Below are 21,872 nucleotides of genomic sequence, written 5' to 3'. Positions count from 1 at the left end.
ACTCCTGGTGTGAAAATGGATATTTCTTCACTTTAACCATTATCCCCTGCGCTGCATCACAGAAAATCCAGAAATACTCATATAGAAATACATTTCAGACTGGAGGGAAGAATGAGCGCAAGAGGAAGGCAAATTGGAGAGAGAGAAACCTGCTGGATCAAAGAGTAGGATAGAAAGAAAGGAAGCAACACAAAAGGACAGACCTTAATCAGGCAGCACATCAAACAAATATCTGAAAAATGCGGCTCAAATGAAAGGCCAGAGGTAAAGGGAGCTTGGAATTTTACAAGCTTCTTGGGGAGTTTTGTTTTTTTTTTTGTTTTTTTTTTTTTTTTCATTATGGGTTCAGGCCCAGATCCCTGTAAAGATTCTTTGGACACAAATGCAGTAAAACTACCTCACCTACTAGTGCATACAAAAAAACACACTGTTCATTATGACACTGGTGTTCATTCATAATACTTAAAGTCACACTGATTTACTGGGAATATCTAGCTCGGTATAAACAAGTATGTTTTTGTTTGTTTGTTTGTTTTGGTGGGGATGCAAGTATGATGTTATTTGAAGCTTTGATGAGGAATACTCAACTCGGGTGTTTTTTTTCTCTCACTGCATCAAAATATAAGCACTGTACACACTGTAAAACACTAATTGTTGCTTGCTTTTTCACATGCTGGGAGTTTTAAGACTTGAAACACTTTATACTTCACATACTGTGTGGTTTCAAGTTTATAGGAAGAGGTGATTTTAGTTGTGCATCAGGTTCACCACATCCTTTTAGTTGAACTCCACATCCTTTCAGTGCTGTCCCTTTGTATCCTGTAGCAGCTCTGCTTTGCTGTGTGGGTGTTTGTTCCTCCTGCACTAGAAAGCGTTCCAGATTTGGTTTGGGAACATAAGCAGCCATTGGTGGTTTGTAGTGGCAGTTAGCATAGTAGGGAAGCATAGAGTCTGTTGCATAACACTTCTCCTTGGATGTCAGCTTGTCCCTGCTCAGCATGTATCACTATTTACTCTGTCTCTGACAGCATGCATCGCTTTTTACTTTGACACTGTCTCCAACAGCCACTGTGAAGTCTTGTTGAGTACAGTAGGTAAGCATTTTCATTAAAATGTAAGGTAAAATCTGTTAAACAGCATATAATTTAAGAGAAATATCCTAAACAAGATATATACTAACCCAACATAATAATGAGAAAGTAATGCATGGTTTAGCATCTTCTATATTAGACTACTGCAGTGTGTTGCTGTTTGGGTGCCCAAGCAAGTAAGCTTCAGCTAATGGGAGTGCAGCAGGCCATAACCTTGCCATCTTGCTGATCTACAGACCATACTTGACCATTTTGCTCCGCTGGGTTATTGCTGATCCCTCTGATTGTTTGCAGTGCAGTTGATGTAATAATCTTTAATATAATCACACAGGACTTACAAAGCAGGTACAGGATGTCATTTTTGAAAAATATTAATTAGGAGAGTTATAAAAAATCCAAGGCATTGTACATATCATAGAACATTGTAAAAACAAAAATAAATAAGTGGTGAAAATATGGCACATAAGTGACATTACTAAGAACAGGATATCCCTCTAAAATTGATAAGAAGACTAGGAATAAACTAGTCAGAGAGGCTGCCAAGATGCCTACAGCTGGGTGGCACTTTTTTTTGATGTGGTTATTTTACAATATAATAGGCGTCCTAAGACTCGTTCTTATTTATATAGATTTTGCTGGGATATTTGCATACGTTAAAATGTAACACTGAAGAAGGACTGTATGTGTGTGTGTGTGTGCGCGCGTGCGTGTGAGAGAGTATTGCTATTGTAGCGTCCGTTGTCAGACGGAGGAGGATGGTGTGTCCCCCCCCCCCTTTTAAATCTTGGTTCCTCTCAAGGTTTCTTCCTCGTGCTCTAGGGAGTTTTTCATTGCCACTGTCGCCCTTGGCTTCCTCATTGGGGGCTTTGACTTTAAAAAATTATGGATAATAATTAATTATAATACTGTAATTGTCACTTTTTAAACATTTTCATTGAGCAGCATTGAGCTGTCACCCACAGTTCAATGCACCCAGGATCCTGAGGGCTGACAAATTTGTTACAGGTTATAATTTTTTTAGAATGGACAGTTTTGAGATTTATTTTTTCCTCCATCAGTCTGATGCTCTGTTTCTTCTTTTGAGATGATCAATTTAAAGAAGCGGTCTACAAGAAGAAATGCACCTGTTCAAACTCCATTAGGTTGCCATAACAACACTGTCCTGTGGCTCCACACAGCTTCATGTTCTGTAAAAACAAGTCATGATGATGAATTCCTGCTAAACAGTTTAGCCTTTTCAGAAGTTTTATTTGAATTTGTTTGTGCTGTTTATTTTCCAAGCCATAAAATAAGAGGAATCCTTGCCATGTGGTTATTTGCCATATGTTGTGAAAAAAACAAAACAATTTTGACCTACCTATTATTTGATACAGATGTTTGAAACATTTTTTTCCAAAATAAGGCAGCATGCTTAAACATCGTGTTTTACACACTGATTTCATGTGATGAGATCACAAAGACCAGAAAAAGAGTAGCAGTGAAATAGAAGTGCAAAGAACTTCCTCAGATGTGTTTTAACACAGACAGGCAGCTGTTCCTCACTAAAATATAACTGCAAGTTGATCATTATAGTTGCAGCCATATAAAGCTGTTATTAGATTGTGACACTACGATCGCTATATGTGATAAGCTGAGCCGTGTCTGCAATCTCTGGCTAGCCAATGATAAATTATGCAGCTCACTAATTAAAACTGCTTTATATGCTATTATCTAACATGCAATTTGATCGTAATAAGAGTTAATGTTCCTCAGTGGTGGTTTTGTAAAGAACAAGGAAACTTCATTTCCTCATCTTTCAAAACAATCTTAAAACATTTTTGTTTGTTACAAATGGAAATCGGTCTAAGTGAAAAATGTGCCATAATATTTCTTTCTTCTCTCTTTCTAGCATCAAAATGGTGTTGATGTGGACAAGTGGAGACACCTTTAAAACAGGTTATTTCATGGTAACTCAGGCTCCTATGCAGTTCTGGATCTGTGGCTTGTTGCAGGTGTGTGTGGACATCGCCATCCTCTCCCAGGTGTACTACTACAGCCGATACCCACAGAAACCTGCTTCACACACCACACACACCACAAGCGCTAAGGCACTGTAAGACACTGTATTCACAAGAAGCATCCACAGCAGGCATGGGCATACAAACTCTTAACATTTAAAATGTCTGAGTTTGGGAAGACTGTTGCCTGACGATGACCTGGACTTTTGTCACTTTTCATGTTTCATCGCTGAACTGATGGATTCTTATTTATTGTATGCTTGCGTATTACAGAAGGTTACATGTTCATGGGTGAATGACTGCATGCACACAGGCTCTGTACATGTATTTATGCCACACAAGATTCTGACCTCACTGCTCAGCTACTGTTTTATAGTCAGAAGCTGTATTTTTTGTATATGAGTCCAGGACAATAATTATTGAGAATAAAAATGTCTGCCTTAGATACAAAAAAGGGCTGGTTTACTTTCACAGAAGTAGTAATGTATTTTTAAAACAGCTTTTCCCACTGGACTGACAAACAATTGATGTATATTTCACCATTGTTATATTGTTTGTTGATGATTAGCCATTTAGTGCTTAGAAACTAAATGGGTTTGTGTCTTGCTGGTATGACTTCTGTTTGCTATGAATGTGTTGAGTTGTAACTCATGCTGTGTTCAAAAACACTCCCTTTATAATTGGCTTGCAGAAACTGGGAATATTCTTTTACAACCAATACTCCAAAAGAAAAAATATCCCACATGCTTTAAAGATTAATATGAGGAATGCATCATCCCTTTGCATCCTCTTATGTGAATTAGTCATTTAGTAGTACAGTCATTTCAACTGCAGGACCATCTGAGCGACATCATGTTGTTTTGGGTACTATCTCTGGATGATATTGCTGATTATCATTTGAGTTTTAAACCCTTAATCATGATGTAATCTGGGGCCAAAGGTTCAAATATATACTGTTCTTTGAGTGCTAAATGAAGGTGCTATTTGAAGTGTTGTAGTAAGGCATGCTCATAGTGAGTAATATTATTATGCACTCTTATGAGTTATTGAATATGTGGTGAATATTGATTTTAAAAAGGTATTTAGTGGGTAAAAGTTCAAGGCTGATATTCCTGAATCACTTCAGTAGAATTGTATGTAATTTTTCATTATAATACATTTTTGTTCTACCTTCTAAGTCAGATTTGATTATTCTGAGTAGTTTTAAAATAGTCCAGTGATAAGTGATATCGGTACAAAAAGTTATTTTGACTGGTGTGAAATAGCAATATATTCCCTTTTGAAATGCATTTGTACAGAAGACGATGCCATTTCTGCTATACTGGGCATTTTAAAAGCAGTGTTCTTATATGGATCTGTAGGGAAAGCTTGGGTGCTTGAAGAACTTAAATTTGAAACTGAACACAATGGGATACAGCATATTGTCATCTAGACATTTTCATTTTGTTCTGTAATTTCATTGTATTTTCTAGGCTGATGTTAAACACAAGGCATTTTGGGGACTCTTCTGTATGCTGATTTTTTAAGAAATCTGAATCATACACAGTTCTTGTTATCTGACTTTATTGTTTGCTAGTGCCAAAGCAAACCAAATGTTTTGTTGTGCACTAGGTAATAATTAATATACAATTTCTGTGTCAGTGCCACTCAATTATTTAAACACATTGTAGCACTTAATGTACTTTAGTACATTAATGTACTTTAATGTACTTAAGTGGTATTTTTAGATTTTGGTCATAATCGACAAAAAAGGATTGGACAAAGGTCCAACATAATCATACTACCATAAAATGACTGCCCAATCCTGGTCCACCAAAGAATGACTCTCAGATGAAAATGTGACTATATTATCAACAGTGGGTTTCTGCGAAGGTATAGGACTGGTTAGTTATGTATTCATGTATGATGCACCTTTATCTCTGTTACTGCTCATTGTCCTTGTTTTATGCATTAAAAAAACAGTTTGTATACTGTGTACTCCAACAAAATGCTGATCCAAGTAATATGTTATTTTTCTTACATTTGTATTCATAAATCATATCAGAATTATGTTTTGCATATGTATAAGTTATTTATGTTGAAAAGCTTGGATGTTCTTTTTGGGCAGTCATTGTTTATTTTTGTATTTTAATACAAAATGGTTTTCAACACCATTTTAGCTTTTCCAAACAATTATTGTCAACATTCTGTATTATGAAATGTATGAATTTCATATGTGAAATGTATAATTATTTTAGCCATATTCCGCCATGATAATATGCAAAATGTTTCTTGATGGGCTTTAAGTGTACATTTAGCATAATTTATGTTAAATCCAGTCGCCTTTTTTTATGTGTATTCATTGCATTTGTAATCAGAGAGCAACAGTTTACATGCTTTTAAATTTTATATATAGCTAAACAGGTGGCCTTTTAGTATATTTACTTCAAAATAATCAGCACTTTATAGTACAACATGAATGACTTTAAGCAACTTTAATGGTTCATTTACAATCTTTGTCAGACTTCATCAAAAGATTGTTGAACACGTATTTAATTCCCTATACATGGTTTTGCTGTTTGGCTAGAATGTTACATTTTTATGGCTTTATTTTGGTTTTATCTCACTAAAAATAAGTTTACTGCATGGTCAGATTGTTGCAGTCTGCTAAATGGTGTATGCGTGGTGAATAGACTAATAGTTCTTATTAAAATAGGATACAAGTTTGTATTCTTTGTGGCTGTTTACATTATCCCAGCATTTGTATTGGCAGAACCTGTATTGTCCTTTGTGAACATAGTGCTTACAGAGAATGTCTGGTCCTATATTTCTGCAGTAGGGCCAAGTCCACAATTATAATTTTAAAAAATTATATAAGCTCACATGATCTAGTATATGCAATGCCCTTTCATTTCAATTTTGAGAGGTTATGATTCAGTTCCTAAGGCTATCTGTTTGTTAACAAGGCAGAATACATAATAGATGCTACTCTGGCCTTATATTGGTAGCCTTGTGGTTTGCCACAGTATGTAGTAATAATAATAATAGAAATACAATTTGATTTAGTTAATTAATCTATTTGTATAGCACCTTTTATACTTTAAAATTCAGATCAAAGGAAGTAGCAAATAAAAGAAAGATTAGCTGAAATGCAGTAAAACCAATGGTAAAATGAATAAAATAAGTACTAAAATTCACTATTTTTGAAAAAAAATAATTAATTAAAAAAGAATGAAAAAAGGTCTGTGTTAAGCTGCTTATTAATTGTACTAATTGAAGATGCTAGATGTTTTGTGTGTTTTGTGAGAGTTCCCACAGTGGGATGTAATGTAAGTGGTTGCATTTGATGAAAGGTCAGTTGTTTTCAAGAACATAATTCCAGCAAGGGAACTCGAAACAAAATACTTTATATTTGACCAATTAACATCAAACAATGCTGTTTGAATAATGCACTATGCTACCAAAATGCATGTGGTTTAAGATACATAAATGTACTTAATGTTTTTCATTTTCAGTGTTTTATTACGCTATTATATTGGAATTTTTTTTTTAGCTTGTACAGCAATACTGAATATAGCTAGAATTGTAAATGGCATGTTGAACAATAGTGAAAATGACAATAGACCTTGTTACACTGGCCATTTAGAAATACATATCCTATTGATGTATGAAAAATCTGGACGTTTGTGCTACTCCAGAGTATTTAAAAGGATCCTGAGTCTAGAGAAAACCTACATGAAAATATTATTTTCTTATTGAAAATGATCTATGCAGTACCTAATGTTTTAAAGTCATAAACAGCTCTTTGTGCTGTAAAGGTGGATGCAAAACAATTTAGCAGTCTTTTTGAAACAGAGCAAAGTGTCAATAGTTGGTCTGCCACTAATATGTGCTTAGAGGTGTGCTTTGCATGTGTAAACACAGATTTCAATTGACTTAATTCCACTCTGTCCATTCTATCACATGGTGAATGCAATTGTAGATTCCCAGTTTTATGCTGCTGACCAGTAGTATGCCCCAATGGTTATAAGCCACTGAAGTCTCATTATTTTCTTATTTCTAATATTTAAACTATTTACTGCTAATATAGTTTTAAAACAACACATAAAGCACAGAAATTCTCTGTGCATACATATTTTTCAGTTGTTACTAGCTGTTAGTGAAGACATACAGAAATCAGAAATCCTCAATACAAACAAAAACTGATTGCAGAAAACAGGCATCCTAAAGGAAGATAAATATGGTTATATAATGTCATTTTTGACATTTCAATTTGGAAAAATTCATATTCATACACACACACAGTTAAAAGTAAACAGTGACATACGTTTTCCTCATATTTGCCCATATTTTCAATCATACCTTTGGCTCTACTGCCCCAGTACCTTTAGTAGGCACTTGTAAGCAGGCATCCTTTCTCTACTTCCTATATTTTCTGTTTTCTTTAGTGATTATTAGGTGACTGCCTAACCTCTGGAGCCACTGGAATTGCCATAGTTACAGATCTGTGATGGAGTGCGCTGGCAACTACAGTGTGTTCAGTGATTCCATGGAGGGAGCTGTCTGTATCCTGCGAGTCCTCGCTGTTTTGGGACTTGGCACGACTTTCCTCTTCCTTCAGCTCCAGGTAGGAGCGGGAAAATGTGTGGAATATGGATGTGACTGGAAATGCCATGAGTAGAATTCCACTCAGGATGCCACTCAGTGCCACCACCTGTCCTGGAATACTGCGAGGCACCATGTCACCATATCCAACTGTCGTCATAGAGATGACAGCCCACCAGTAGCTGCCAGGGATGCTGGTAAACTCCTGCTTGGCACCCATCTCGCTCTCAGCCAAGAAGACTAGAGGAGAGAACAGTGCCATGGCAACACATAGGAAGAGCAGTACCAGGCCAAACTCACGCGTGCAACGGCGTATGGTCAGCCCCAGCGTCTGCAGACCTAGAGAATGACGCGCTAATCGCATCACATAGAAAATCCGCAGAGCTCGCAGGACACGCAGCACCAAGCCCACCTTCTCCAAATTGTTTCCTGAGGCAGTAGGTCGGTTGCTCACTGACACAGAGTCCACAATCAGAGTGATGTAGTAGGGTAGGATGGCCACTATGTCAATGATGTTGAGTGGTGTGCGCAGGAATATACATTTGTCCTGTGTTTGGATGAAGCGCAGCAGGAATTCGAAGGAAAACCATCCCACACAGACCGTCTCCAGGACAAAGATATTGTAGCATCTCTGGGAGCACTCACCCTAGAGAGAACATAAGGGAGGGTGGATAAGTATTTGGTGTTTGTGCTCTATTTTGATTTCTTTCTCTTCCATTTTATAACTTTTCATTGCTCCCAAATTAGCTGACTGGACTTAACCCTTAACCTGTGTCTGATTAATGAACAGATTCTCTTGGAATCAACAAGCTCTTGATGTGAAGAAATTAATAATTTTTCAATTTACATACAATATTTCTATGTTCACTATGAAAGACAACAATTATTTTCACAGCAGCATAACTAGACATCGGTGTCAAACTATACAGTGAGGAACACAAACAAGAAATCAATGGGAGGAGGTCAGTTGGTCATACCTAAATATTGGGTATGTTATTTATGGTCCATTTAATCTCAGTAAACCATAGATTTACTGAAATGACTATTTTCATTTCATAAACTGAGAGAAAAAACATAAATATGTTACTGGAAGAATTCAAAACAACCTTTTTTCTGATGATATTTAAAGGATTGAATGCAGTCTTTTGTTCATTTACAGTTGTAAAATGCATGCAATTGTAAACCAAAATACATGGTAAACCTGTGTGTGTGTGTGATTGTCCAGGTCTGTTTTATTAGGTGTATATATATGCACAATGGACAAAGCATATTTCCGTTTTTGGTAAAGAAAATTGTCATTAGCTCTGCACCTGGCAAATGAGCATGGTGTGCTGCTTTATTGTTGTCCTTCAATGGAAAGCTTTTTCACTAAGTGCATTTTTCTTTCCTCCATTTCATTCACAGTGCTTTTACACAGTATCAGATTGAAGGTAGACAGTTACCCACTTGAGCATAACCTCGCTGACCCTTTCTCAGAACGCACATCTGCTTTAAACAAAAACACTGCAACAGGATTACCTGCATAGTTGGTAGCTGTTCTACAGCTGATGGATTTAATATGAAAAAGCAGAATCATGTTGGGAAAGAACATACCAGTAAATATTCATGATCTTCAGTAGATTAGATATTATTTTGCAGAGTTCAGGTTCAGTGTGTGAAAATGTTACAAAAAAAATAAATTGGCAGGAAGTGACAGCTCCAGTGATTTTATAGTGATTTGAATTGTCTGCCCCCACATTGTTTTAATTATTCCCATGGAGGAGTGAAGACAATTATAGGTGGTCTCCAAGGCTTCCCACACTTATTAAAGCCTGACAGCATCATAATTAATTCAGACTGCTTATTCAAAGACTTAATTTGGATTTTTCTCTACAAATAAGACTTAATTTAGACTTTTTATATCGATCAATTCAGCATGAATAAAAATAGTTTATATATTGGGTTCATTCTCCTGCTTTTTACCTGAGCTATTGCTTTGTATTCATCTTTTCCGGATATCAGTAAAAAAGAGTAATGTGAATATGCAACTGTAGACATACATGACCTAAAGTAAATAACTGATGTCTAGCTACTATATAATATATAGACACTATATAAACAGCAGTGTATGTCGTTAGAGTTAAATGTTTATTGCTTAAATGTTTATCTGGTACTTACATTAGCCTATGATGCAGTTCTGGTATTGATATTAGCCTATGATGTGATCTGGTAAGCTAAGTGGTAGACTGCTAATAATATGCTAAGATAATGATCTTCAAATCGGCAATACTAACCAGTGGTAAATTATATAATATTTTTTTGTTATTTCCTGTATTATTTCAGACCACAACATGACTCAGTTGTATGAAAATCATATGGTGTCCAGTAAAGAAAACATTTGCTTTATTATTTACAATATTATGTGTTATTAACATTATATTAGTAAAATATAAAAAATATGAAAATATTCAAAATATTCAAATATTTGAAAATATGATGGGTATTGTCAATACTGGTATATCACAACACCCCTAGAAGCTAATATCTTTTCCTTTTGGGCTATTTTTCCATTCTGGCTATAGATGAAGTTGTCCGAACTCATTGAATTATTGAGAAATCATTAAAAGGTAGCCTTGAACAGTCTTTTCAATTAGGCATGTCATAATGTCTCCTTTGTAGTCATCATTCGAAATTGACGTTTTACTCCTTCAGAATGCATGGCTGCTATAAGGAAATTCCATTGTGAAAATCAAGTTTCATTGGTCAGATTTCCTGCCATTTTGCTAATAGGCTTACATCACAGAACTTTTCAGAATGTCACCAGAATGGGCACATTCACAGCAGAGTCCCTGCAGATACTAATGAGCAGTTTTGATTAGTTACACTCAGATAAAAGTGTTCCTTATAGTAACCAAGAATATGTAGCCTGTATCAATAGAGTTTTTATATTACTTTTTTAAAACTAAATATGTTTGCTCTTTATTGTTTATATTGTTAATATTGTAGTGTCCATTGTTGGCCAGAGGAGGATGGGCCCCGTCCTTGAGTGTTGGCTCCTCTCAAGGTTTCCTCCTCGTGCTCTAGGGAGTTGTTCCTTGCCACTGTCGCCCTTGGCTTCTCACTGGCTGCTTGGATTCGGACATGTGTAAAGCTGCTTTGTGAACTGCAGCTGTTGTAAAAGCGCTGTATTATTTTTCCATCAGTTTTGTTATTGTTTCTCTGAAGGATTAGAAGGGTCTGACTACTCCCCACTAAAAGAAAGTTAGACTTCAAAATGTCATTCTTAAAAAACAGGTCTGCACACTGTTTTAAAAGAAATAGAGTGATTTTTTGATCAGACCCCTGTGCATTCCTTAACCTATCTCCACTTATTGCCCCATGTAGCTTTGATTGAGCAGTTATAGGATTTTTCTTGATCTGCCTTTATTGGTGTCATCCAGGAGCTAGTTAACTTTTTTTTGTCTTTTTGTTTAACAAGCAGTGTGTGCTGAGAGAAAAACACCAAAGATATAATTATGATTCCCCCACAACAAATATTTGTCTTCAGAAAACTGAATGATAATACAGGCACATAAAACACTATGAATAACAAAATTATGAAAATTTGTGCAGCATACATACACCTGTCTCTTAATAATGATTGCTTTATGTCTCAGATACCTGAGAAAACAGTGCAAAGTGGGTAAGCCTACACTTACCCTTTCTTCCTCTTCTCTTAGGTCTGGCATGGTACTAGTACACAAAGTAACCGCAGTGATGACTACAAACACCACTGACAAGAAGGCAAAGATCTTCCCTGGCAGACCTGAGTGCGGGTTCTCCACCATGTCCCTTAGCTGGCGCATGCATCCAGCCAGCAAACCCTCTTGCTGGGCCCTGGCTCCCCGTGCCTCCTCACAGGATTGGGGTAACACCAGCTCAGTGTCTTCCTCCTCCTGTCGCATGTGCTCGCGTTGCTCCTCCTGTCTGTACCGCAGCTTTCTCAGGCAGCACCACTCCAGGCTGGCCTCCTCCACACCCCAGTACAACAGCTCTTCCTGGAATGACAAAGCACACATCTCCCGCAGAAGTCGGAGCTTACCAGCAGCCATGAATGTCACAATGGAACGGAAAGCACTTGGGCTGCGGTCAAAAAAGAACTCATTACATCTTGCATCATAGTCATCACACAAATCTAGGATTTCTTCTGCACTGCTGCAGTTGTGCAGCTTCCCCAGCCGTGTCAGCGGGAACTCCTCAAGTGTTGACCATGGGATTCGGTAACGGATACCACCGACATTAATAATGGCGGTATTGTCAGTTGAGAGAGTTTCATCTGTAAAAGCTGTTTGACATTGAATTTCTTCATCTTGACAGAAAGGCCTCAGAAGATGTTGGGCACGTTTGTAGAAGATGCCCTTTTTGGTGCTAATTTCCAAAGGATTTTCTAAAGGGTTGAAGTTAAAGGTGGTAAACTGATGTTCAGTGTTGCCTGCAAGGAAGGCCACCTCCTGGTACATCTCTGCTGCTCAGCCAGCTGGGCCACACACTTATATGAATCAGAGAATTGAATTCACCAGCTGGCAATGACCCCTCCACACTCCGTACTGATTCTCTAAGTGAGCAGAAAGATTAAAATTAGGATTTCATGTTAAACCTTCGCCACCATTTACAATATCTGAATTCATCAACAAATGCCTACAGATTTTTGGCTGTTAGTCAGTTTGATGTCCACAGCAATCACCAGTGTGAACTCAAGCCTTACTGTTTTGAAATCTCTACAGAGCACTGTATGGGAGACTTCAATGGGAAATACAAGAGGTTTGAATACTTTAAGTACATTGTTTAAGGAAAGAGTCTAAGGATCAGAGATCCTTAGACTTAGATCTCTCTGTCAGAGAGAATACACATAAGGAAAATATACACATGGATGTTATTTTCATATGTGTGTTTGTATGTAAATAAGTTTAAAAAAAAAACCCAGCCTTGCATTTTCCTTTTCCATGGAGCAAGCAGCTAAGCATCTGCTAAATGCTGTAAATGTAAATTTAAATGCATTGTATTTCCAAAGGATATAAAAACAAGTGCAGTAGTTGTTTTAGTAGATATATTGAGTAATCATTTTTCTTCAGTTGGTAAATATAATGTATAATTTGTCTGTTACTATATATATCTGCCCTTTACCCCAATGATTGGTTCATAATCGTCATAAATGGGAAAGCTGATGTCATGATGTTACTGAGCCTCAACCCGTCTCAGCTGCCATGCCTACTCCCTTCACCTCCTGATGTCTCCTCCTGTAGCCCACCGCACCTCCACCCCAGCCAAATACTTCTCTGTTGCCCTTAATGGACGTTCTCTTGCGGGATGGGTTCATACACACGCACACCACCATGACCAGACATAAATTGCTTTTTTTTTTTTTTTTTAAATTTTTTCTCTTTCACTACTTATTCTGCCCCTTGTTGTCTATATTGTTACTATTGTGGTGTCTGTTGTCAGCCAGCGGAGGATGAGCCCCCCTTTGAGTCTTGGCTCCTCTCAAGGTTTCTTCCTCGTGCTCTAGGGAGTTTTTCCTTGCCACTGTCATCCTTGGCTTGCTCACTGGGGGCTTGGACTCGGTCATTTATAAAGCTGCTTCGTGACAACATCTGTTGTAAAAAGCCCTATATAAATAAATTTGACTTGACTCGACATTTTCCCCTACCACAACATGCTAACATTACTAACCACTGACTACCTAGCAACCTTAGTGGAACACAGCTCACTTTTACTCCCACTTTATACACATTTTGACAAGATGAAGTTACAGACTACAGCTAGCTACACTGATGTAGCAGTATGAACACTTTAATAAATTGGAAATTAAATTGTTATCACCCAGATTCCAGGGAAAGTGTAATTAATGATTGATTAATAGTTAATTTTAACAGATATTAATTTAGTATCAACTCATAAGTGACAAGTTCTTTAATATAGTCATTAAAGCCTATACCAAAATTAAACACATCACCCGCAGACCACGTTTTAGTCGATAAATATTAATTCAGTGATAATCAGCAACTAGAAAATGCACTGAAATTATAAAATAAGAGGTGGTACCTTATCAAACATTGCATTAAAGAAAACCGCTATAACAAAAGGAAAATTAACATAACAGAAATTATTCATTTATGGTGGTTCATTTATGGTGAACCAAGCATGATTAAAACAAAACAAAAAAAATTTTTGATTACACTGATTATTGATTGATTATTCTGTAAAAGCAGGTGATTCCTTAACCTGTTGCCCAAGATTTACAGTTACCCAATGGTCATTAACCACTGTAAATAGAAATGGAGTTATTATGCCATACTTGGTTTCAACAGGGCCTTTTAATTCAAACTTGCCATGTGTTTGGGTTTGGACCAGACTAAAGGTGGATTGCTTTTGCTGACTAAGCCCATGACTTAGTTTAGGGGACTAGAATTACCCTGCAATGACCCAGCAGTTGATGGAGGAGATCATCATCTGGTTGTCTTGAAGCTGGACCTTTTCAGGGATACCAGGATAGCATTTTCAATTTCTGTAATTCTCTTAACTACCTAAACTGAACATCCAAGCTTAATCATCATTAGCCAAGTGACAAAGGAGTTTGTCAAAGTAACAATAACAAAAAAAGAATCCAAAATATTCTTGCATAATTGCATACCTCACGGTCTTTGAATTTGTCGCATATCTCAATGTAATAACATGCAAATTAAGATTTCCCTACTTGTTTATTATATGGGGCTGCAGGTAAGGTAAATGATCAGAGGGGTGACAATCAGTCTCAACAGTCAATGCACTTGCACATTCCATTGATGATGATGTTATTTTCAGGATGATGGTGCATCTTGCCACAGCACAAAAAAAAAAAAAAAAAAAAGGCATATCAACTCAGTGACACAGTTAGCAAACAGACTGGAACCTAATTCCAAATGAAAATGTAGGGTGGAAATTTTCAAAATTGGTCCATGATAAGGCTGCATCCTGCAAAACTGATCTATCAACTGCTGCTCAGTAAAGTTGGAGCCAGTAGAATATTGTTTTCATTAGCGAAGTCCACAAAAGCCTGAAAAGGCACAACATATTGTGATTTTTTTTGTCAAAATTGTTTTGGCTCATATCTGTGATTTGTATATTTCCTATGAAGAAAAAGATTGGCTGAAAATCCTGTAAGTTTGGTGATTCCATAATTTTTGCCAGGGGTGGTAGGAGTGGCCATAAACTCTGCTCCTGCTTTCAGTCTAATTACCACCTTCACAAGTCCTAGACTCGTTGAACGAGGAGTGTTAGGGTAGAGACACACCAAATTGACACTGAAGATCTAACACCAGCTGCGAGCAACTGATGATCGTCTTCCATCTGCCCCCTTGTTGCCTGTTTGTATTTAGACTCAAACACACCAAGCAGACTACAGCTGATGAAAGGCACACATGTATGCTCTGTGCAAAAGAAAAGAACTCTTCTGTGTCAGGAGGTGCAGCAGACTGTGCTTAGTAATCTTAAAAGGAACCCGCTGCTTTCTGAAGGCGTGTGCTTCTTATGTGTATACTTATGAGCAACTCTCTCCTCTTCTTGAGCTCCTTCCTTCCATAAAATCGCATTTGGCAATGTGAAGAAGGTAATGTAAAGGTTCTCCAAATAGTTAGCACAGCTAAACTACTTTCCTAGAACACTGCCTTGGTAGTTCAAACCACAATGTGAAGAAAAAAAAAAAAAGGTTTATGCCAAAAAAAAAAAAAAACCTCAGAAAACTCTCTCACTGATAACACCAATTCAACAGGCACAACCAGCCAAAACAGTACTGACGAGTACGAATTAGAGCTAATAGTGCAAAACATACCCTAATGAGTACAGGTAATGGGTGGCCACTGGTGACATTCAACAGCCTAATTTACAAGCCATTACTCAGTGAAGAAGGTGAAGTACTATAGCAATGGAATAGTCCATTTTTATACCTGCTATTTACTAAAAGTAGATCTAAATTTTCATTTGTTCCACAAGCATTTCAGTTTTAATGTACATAATACTAAGTGTATTAATGTACTTTATATGTACATTTATATTTATATACATACATAAGCTAAGTAAATTAAAAATAGAAGTTGATGTGTAGGAACAGTTTTGGTCCAAACAAAAATATTACAGGATATACTGTTTCTAAATTACAACAAATACAGTTATTTCTAAAACTTTTGTAGTATTGCAACAGCATCAAATTATATTACTCAAATTGCCCAAAGGTCTGCATTTGACTCACATTTCAAGTAACATCTACTTTAGCCATGTTAACTTCAGCTTTGCATTTGCTGTCAGTAGTTTCTGAAAAGCAGCTGCGTAAAGGTAACTTATATCTTCAGTTATGTGTATTAATTAGTTTCTGATATACTTCGCTGACAGCATACATGTGCACCATGTCCCTCACTAGGTAATGTGAGACAGCATCTGTGTTTTCCGTTTGTATTTCTCATTCGGCGTAACATTCACAAATGCATCAGTAATTGTTGGGGTTTTATTGTCATGGAGGGGGCATTTTTACACGCATTTTTGATTTGTGCAAGACATTCATTGTAAAGTTTTGGGTGTTGTCTGAGATGTTGGTATTAGATATATTTCCACACGAATATAATGGGGTTAAGGGCGAACACATCGGCTCGAATGAGTGAGTACAGGTAGGCTAGTTAAAACCAGAATCATAGCAAGTCATGACAGAAACGAGAACATTCCTAGACAGAGTAAAACAAGCGAAAGCAAGTTTAATGAACAAAAATCAAATAAAGCAAAGGAATTTCACAGTACAGAGATGAACAGAAAGACTAAACAGGTTAATGGGCATATAGCATATGACTACAAAATATAACTAAGAACATGAGAGAGCTAACAAAACCAACTAACAGAAGATTAAGATGCACCTGAAACAAACGAACATCTGAAAAAAACACAAGAGATGGGGTACACACAGAATGGAGCTAATTAGGAAACCAAACAGGAAAAAAGAAGGAGAACAAAACACAAGAATAGGCTAGGGAAATAAAATTAGAAACAAAGGGGCAACCAGAGGGCTACAGACCAGACAAAGGAAGACAAAAAGAATCCAGGACGTTACTAGCGAATACCGAGACAACCAGGGAAGCATAACTATGAAGAGAAGAGAATGACCAGCAATGTATGAATGTGAACACAGAGCTTAAATAGGAACACAAATGAAAGACAAACCAGGAACAGCTAGAAACTATGGAGGGAGGAGACAAGGAACCATGGAAACAGAACAAACATGGGAAAACAGAAGTAAAGGCAGGTAACCACTCCTGTGGAAGAGTGGGGGGATGGAGGGTGGTTGTGGTACCTCATCAACTTTATATCTATATACAAACAATGGTCTTTATGACATCAATAAAGAAAAAGATAAATATAAAGTCAATGTCTCCATTGGGGGGTGGGGGGTATCCCAACAAAACAGAAGTGCTTCTATTAGACCCACAAACAGCTAAGACCTTGTTCTCTAAAAACTCAATGAATCTCAGTGGTCTCCCATTCACATCTTCTTTAACAGTTAAAGATCTTAAAGTGATTATGGATCCCAGTCCCTCATTCAAAGCTCATGTAAATAATATTTCTAGGACCACCTTTCTCCACCTCAGGAACATTGCAAAGATTAGGAACATTTAATCTGTTGATGTTACACAGCCTCAAGCATCCATGTGAGGGCACTGAATCATAGTCTCTCTTGTCGTCAATCCAGGCAGTGCACAGGTTGGTCTGTCTAGTCTTACAGTCTTGATTTTCCCCACTGTGACACCCCTGCTTAGGATGGGTAATTAAGTTATGCACGCAACTTCCGAAAACCCATGGAACTTCAGAAATTATGATATTTGTGATTACTACCATTTTATCGTTGGTTTGACTGATACAGATTGAACAAATGACTTGTTCATGATATGCATTTTTGTGTATTTACTGTTGCAAGGTTATACAGAATACAGCCTTAAAGAATAAATACCTGTCTAAATACTTATTTAAAAATACCTATTTAATTACCTATCTAAATAATTTAGTTAGCTAGCTACATTCATAGTGTGTTACTAATGTACAGCATAGGCTACATTTTCATTCCACGTTTGATGGTTTAGCTGGTCTGCTACAATGACAAGTTTGGACATGTTGGTCATCCTGGTCTTATTGTTACTCATCTTATTCTTATCTGAAGTGTGATGTTTTACATAAATGCAAAATATGATTTGAAATGAATAACACATTTTTAATGTAGGTATTTAGACAGAAACTGAGTTGTATAATATTCTCATTAGGTTGAATGGAACTATTTTAGTAACAGTCTGAATGTAGCTAGATAGTTATTTATATTTGTGTTAAATGGGATTTTTAAATGGGATTTTTTTTTAAATCAGCATCCTTTAAGGCTGTGTTCTTTACAATATAGCAGTGGTTAAATAAGCAAGAATGTGAAACACGAATAGGTCAGTTGTTTATTCTGTACCATATTCCAATGATAAAACCGGTAGTTGCAAATATGAATTACTTTTCATTAGCCACAGTTGCTGTGTCTCCCAAGAATCCATCCCTTCTCCACATCCCCTGGAATCAACACTTCCACTGTGTTGTGACTGGAATTGTAATGTTTTCTGAAGTTGCACTGTGTTTCAAATATGTTCAGCACATGTTGTCATATTTAATAAGGTGTATTCTAAATTGATATAGCATTTATCATGTTTGTAAATTGTAGCACATGTCATTTTGATGAATATGCTTTGTGTATTTGCAGTGCATGTTTAATCTGCAATGCGATGGGTAATGTGCATCGCAACGGGACTTCTCGGCCACCATACTTACTCGTTGCCCATGGTGATATTTATTTGGCATTTATAAGTATAGGACTCTTTGGTATCAGCGTGACGTAACACATTTAAGGGAACCTAACTCCAGGTTTGCAATGTTTAGTCTCACTGGTTAGTCATGTATGTATGTATATACATTGGGGTGGGGGAGGGGAGTAGACTTCTCGACCCAGGAAAGACATGCCTTCTGCACTGACTGATAATGTTGTCATGGTGACTGATGTGGCTCTTACAATGTGGATGTTGAGTCTTTAAAGTAGAGTAATGACTGCCCTTTCCAGTTTTAAAATAGTCGTTATTGCCCTGCAGACAAGCACTTTACTCCTGCTGCTCTAACCAATCATACTGCACAAATCAAATTTCTGCATGGTATTAGTTTTGTGAACAGTTTGCTTTTGGACAAGCAAAAAGATTCTCACCTCCACATTTGCACTAGATTCAGTTTTGTTGTATATGTTTATTTATAGTGAGGCAGACATAAAGCATCAGTAGTATAAACTGAAGAGAAGCTATCAGACACAAGCACTTAATTGCAGTTGTTAATTTATTTGGATTTGTTTAAATGAACTAGTGTGAATAAATATCATTTTTATTCTCCTAATATTTGCTTAGGTGTGTGCTCTCAGACTTTCTTTACTGCACAAGACCAGTTAAATAAGGACGGTGACAGCAAGGTGTAACCAATAAAGTATGGCATAGGTTTTGGGAACTTCAGGGTTCTGCAATGCAGTAATTTACTGTATTTTCCATCCTTTTTTCAAAGCTATGCAGTCTCACTGCCAAATTTGCACTGGTGTTAGTTGTGCTGTTTATGTTTTCTTTATGATTGAAAAGACACAGATTGCAGGTACTTTAAACAGAAGAGTAACTGTCATGCACAACTAATGAATTGCAAATGTCGAACACACCCCAATCTGTAAGAGGAAAAATCAACGATATTATTACGTATAACAGTCTTATGCACTTTTCTCACATATTTTGATCGACGGAATGACGCTACGCTATTAAACAAAAATGTTACAAGGATAAGCACTGCACCTTTGAATTCAGAAATATGGATTCAAAACCATGAGTCTATCTGACCGTTCAAACTCCTCCGCAATTTCACAAATAATCACTTTTATTCAAAAACATTTGGATATGCTTTACATATTTGAAGGATATTTAAGAGCAGTATAGTGCCATTTATCAAATCCATTATGCTTAAATATCATGCACGATAAATGTAATGCACGATGGAATCAAATCTACAGATAGAACTAGATGGTGAAAACAAGCATGGTTATACAACGGACTTACCCATTTGCTTCACATAAATCCAGTCATGTAGTCTGCTCTCCCGGTTTCGATTTGTACGAAAAACGCAATAAAACCTTTTCAGCATCTTACACTGTCAATATGTATGATTCTGGTTTATCCCAGATTTCCCCCATTTGAACTGACCCATATGCAAAAACAAGTTCTACCACGTCTTAAAGTTCCTCAGCATACAGCACCAAAGAAACAGAGGTCCACGACTCGCAATCAACAGAGAGCGCACTTCGTTTGAGTTTACAGACAGCTCATTTTTCCAGAGAAATGCTCACAGGCGGGTAATTTCCTTATATTCTAAAGCTATTTTTGAGTCAGTATATCGGCAGCAGACCTAATATAGAAGTTGTCCTGTTTTACATCGCTTACTACACAGCACACTTAGCACGGCCAGAGTTTGAACTGCTCAAGCGCAAAGACGCGCAAGCCCCCTTGTTTGCCAGTAGGACACAATTGCAGAGCCGCAGCGCCGCAACTTTAGACCGTTTCAGACCTGCAGTTTCAGCCCCCCTTACGAGTACTCCCTAGTGGCACATTTCGAAATTGCAGTCGCACTTTCAGCTAATTTATTAAAAAGACGCATTGAATACGTATTATGCAAACATGTTTATTTTAAAAAGTAGATCGAACCTATATATTACCCATATTTTCAGTCCAGAAAATCCATTAGTGGTTTTTTTTTCTGTACTGCTGTCTCGAGACCACAATTTATTGGTCTTGTGATCTTAAAAGTTTTCTCAACAAATTTTTGTCATGGTGACGAAATGTAACGCGCTACATTTACTCCGTTACATTTACCTAAGTACATTTTTGAACAAATTGTACTTTTAAGAGATGTTTTAAAATAGTACTGTTACTGGAGTACATATGCGAGGTCAAAAATGTACTTTTACTCCGTTATACATGTAAACGTTCCTCTCGTTACATTTTAAAATACATTTTACATTTTATACGTTGCGCCACCACCTGTCAAGTCTTGGAGAGTTAGTGAAATTCCTAAAGATGATCACTGAGTGCCACAGCTTTGCTTTAGAAAGTTAGACAACTGGACAGTAGACCGAGACAATGAACACCGAACAGGGCACACTTTCCGGCATGGAAAAGTAGTTCGCAAAATATCCTTTTCTGTAAGGATCACATATCTTTGTATGAAATCGGTGTTATCTCCTAATGTGCATTATTAACATGAAAGTAAAGTGTGGTCCGATATTAATGATATTCTGAGAAAAAAAAGGCTAGCCTACTACAAGCAGCAGAAAAGGCAGCTGAACTGAACTGATGGCATGCAGCAATGCACGCCCATTTTGTGGCATATTTTACATATTATAAAAATTATTCTATACATTTAGATTTCTTTCGACCACATGCAGACGCAGTTGTTAGTTGTTAGCTAGGTAACGTAGGATATCCACCTAGGTAGCCGGTTTGACTAATCGGTCGCCTAATTTCAAGTTAAGTACAAAGAACTATAAGATGTCTAGTAAACTACCTTTGGCAAGAGCTCGGAATATTCCCACAGCCTGTACTAATCACAAAGTGATCACCAAATCCAATGCGATACTTGTGGCTTATGCTATATGCACAGTGCATAGTCCATATGAAAAACCTCATCTTAAAAAAACACACGAACTAAGTACGACAGACCCAGAGCAAAGAAAAACAGCTGTTTATTATGTATTTTTGCACACTGAATCCAAATATGTTTTCAGTTTTTTTTTTTACCATTATATTTACCGCTACATGTATGGCATTTAGCAGACATGATCTACCAAACTGCTTTTATCTGCCTACTTAGAACAAATAGCTTAGAACCGATTATAATCAGATATTATATATAGTATGCCTATGGAAAATCGGTACCAATTAAAGTCAAATCAAAATCAAATCAAATTTATATTTATATAGCGCTTTTTACAACAGATGTTGTCACAAAGCAGCTTTACAAATGTCCGAGTCCAGTGAGAAGCCAAGGGTGACAGTGGCAAGTTAAAACTCCCTAGAACACGAGGAAGAAACCTTGAGAGGAACCAAGACTCAAACGGGGGGCATCCTCT

The 21,872-nt window shown here is 37.0% G+C and overlaps 2 protein-coding genes across 3 annotated transcripts in view; one reads left to right on the top strand and one right to left on the bottom strand.

Moving 5' to 3' along the window:
- Nucleotides 1–5,797, top strand: part of slc66a2 (solute carrier family 66 member 2) — a 21,434-nt gene extending 15,637 nt beyond the window's left edge. For both annotated transcript variants that reach the window (XM_035525305.2, XM_035525304.2), the window contains one exon: nucleotides 2,980–5,797. In XM_035525305.2, the coding sequence (XP_035381198.1) occupies nucleotides 2,980–3,187 (208 nt within the window). In that variant the 3' untranslated portion in view covers nucleotides 3,188–5,797. The remainder of the gene's footprint in view (nucleotides 1–2,979) is intronic.
- A 143-nt stretch (nucleotides 5,798–5,940) lies between these two features.
- On the bottom strand, nucleotides 5,941–20,235 carry kcng2 (potassium voltage-gated channel, subfamily G, member 2). The gene is made up of 3 exons (XM_027006650.3): nucleotides 19,807–20,235; nucleotides 11,350–12,245; nucleotides 5,941–8,318 (listed from the first exon to the last, which is right to left on the bottom strand). The coding sequence occupies exons 2-3, from the start codon at nucleotides 12,148–12,150 to the stop codon at nucleotides 7,512–7,514; spliced, it is 1,608 nt and encodes a 535-aa protein (XP_026862451.2). The 5' UTR covers nucleotides 12,151–12,245; nucleotides 19,807–20,235; the 3' UTR covers nucleotides 5,941–7,511.
- Nucleotides 20,236–21,872: the final 1,637 nt, after the last annotated feature.

Source organism: Electrophorus electricus, chromosome 6, assembly GCF_041902795.1.
Source record: "Electrophorus electricus isolate QZ-2024a chromosome 6, ASM4190279v1, whole genome shotgun sequence".
NCBI classification, from domain to species: domain Eukaryota; kingdom Metazoa; phylum Chordata; class Actinopteri; order Gymnotiformes; family Gymnotidae; genus Electrophorus; species Electrophorus electricus.
Note: the sequence above shows the minus strand (reverse complement) of the source record. Positions and strands in the feature narration are given on the sequence as shown.

Bases quoted from the DNA above. Each gene is read 5' to 3' on its own strand.
- kcng2 (XM_027006650.3), bottom strand. From the start codon at position 12,150: ATGTACCAGGAGGTGGCCTTCCTTGCAGGCAACACTGAACATCAGTTT. The intron at 8,319-11,349 runs GTAAGTGTAGGC...TGTTCTCTCTAG, and splicing joins TAAGAGAAGAGGAAGAAAGG to GGTGAGTGCTCCCAGAGATG.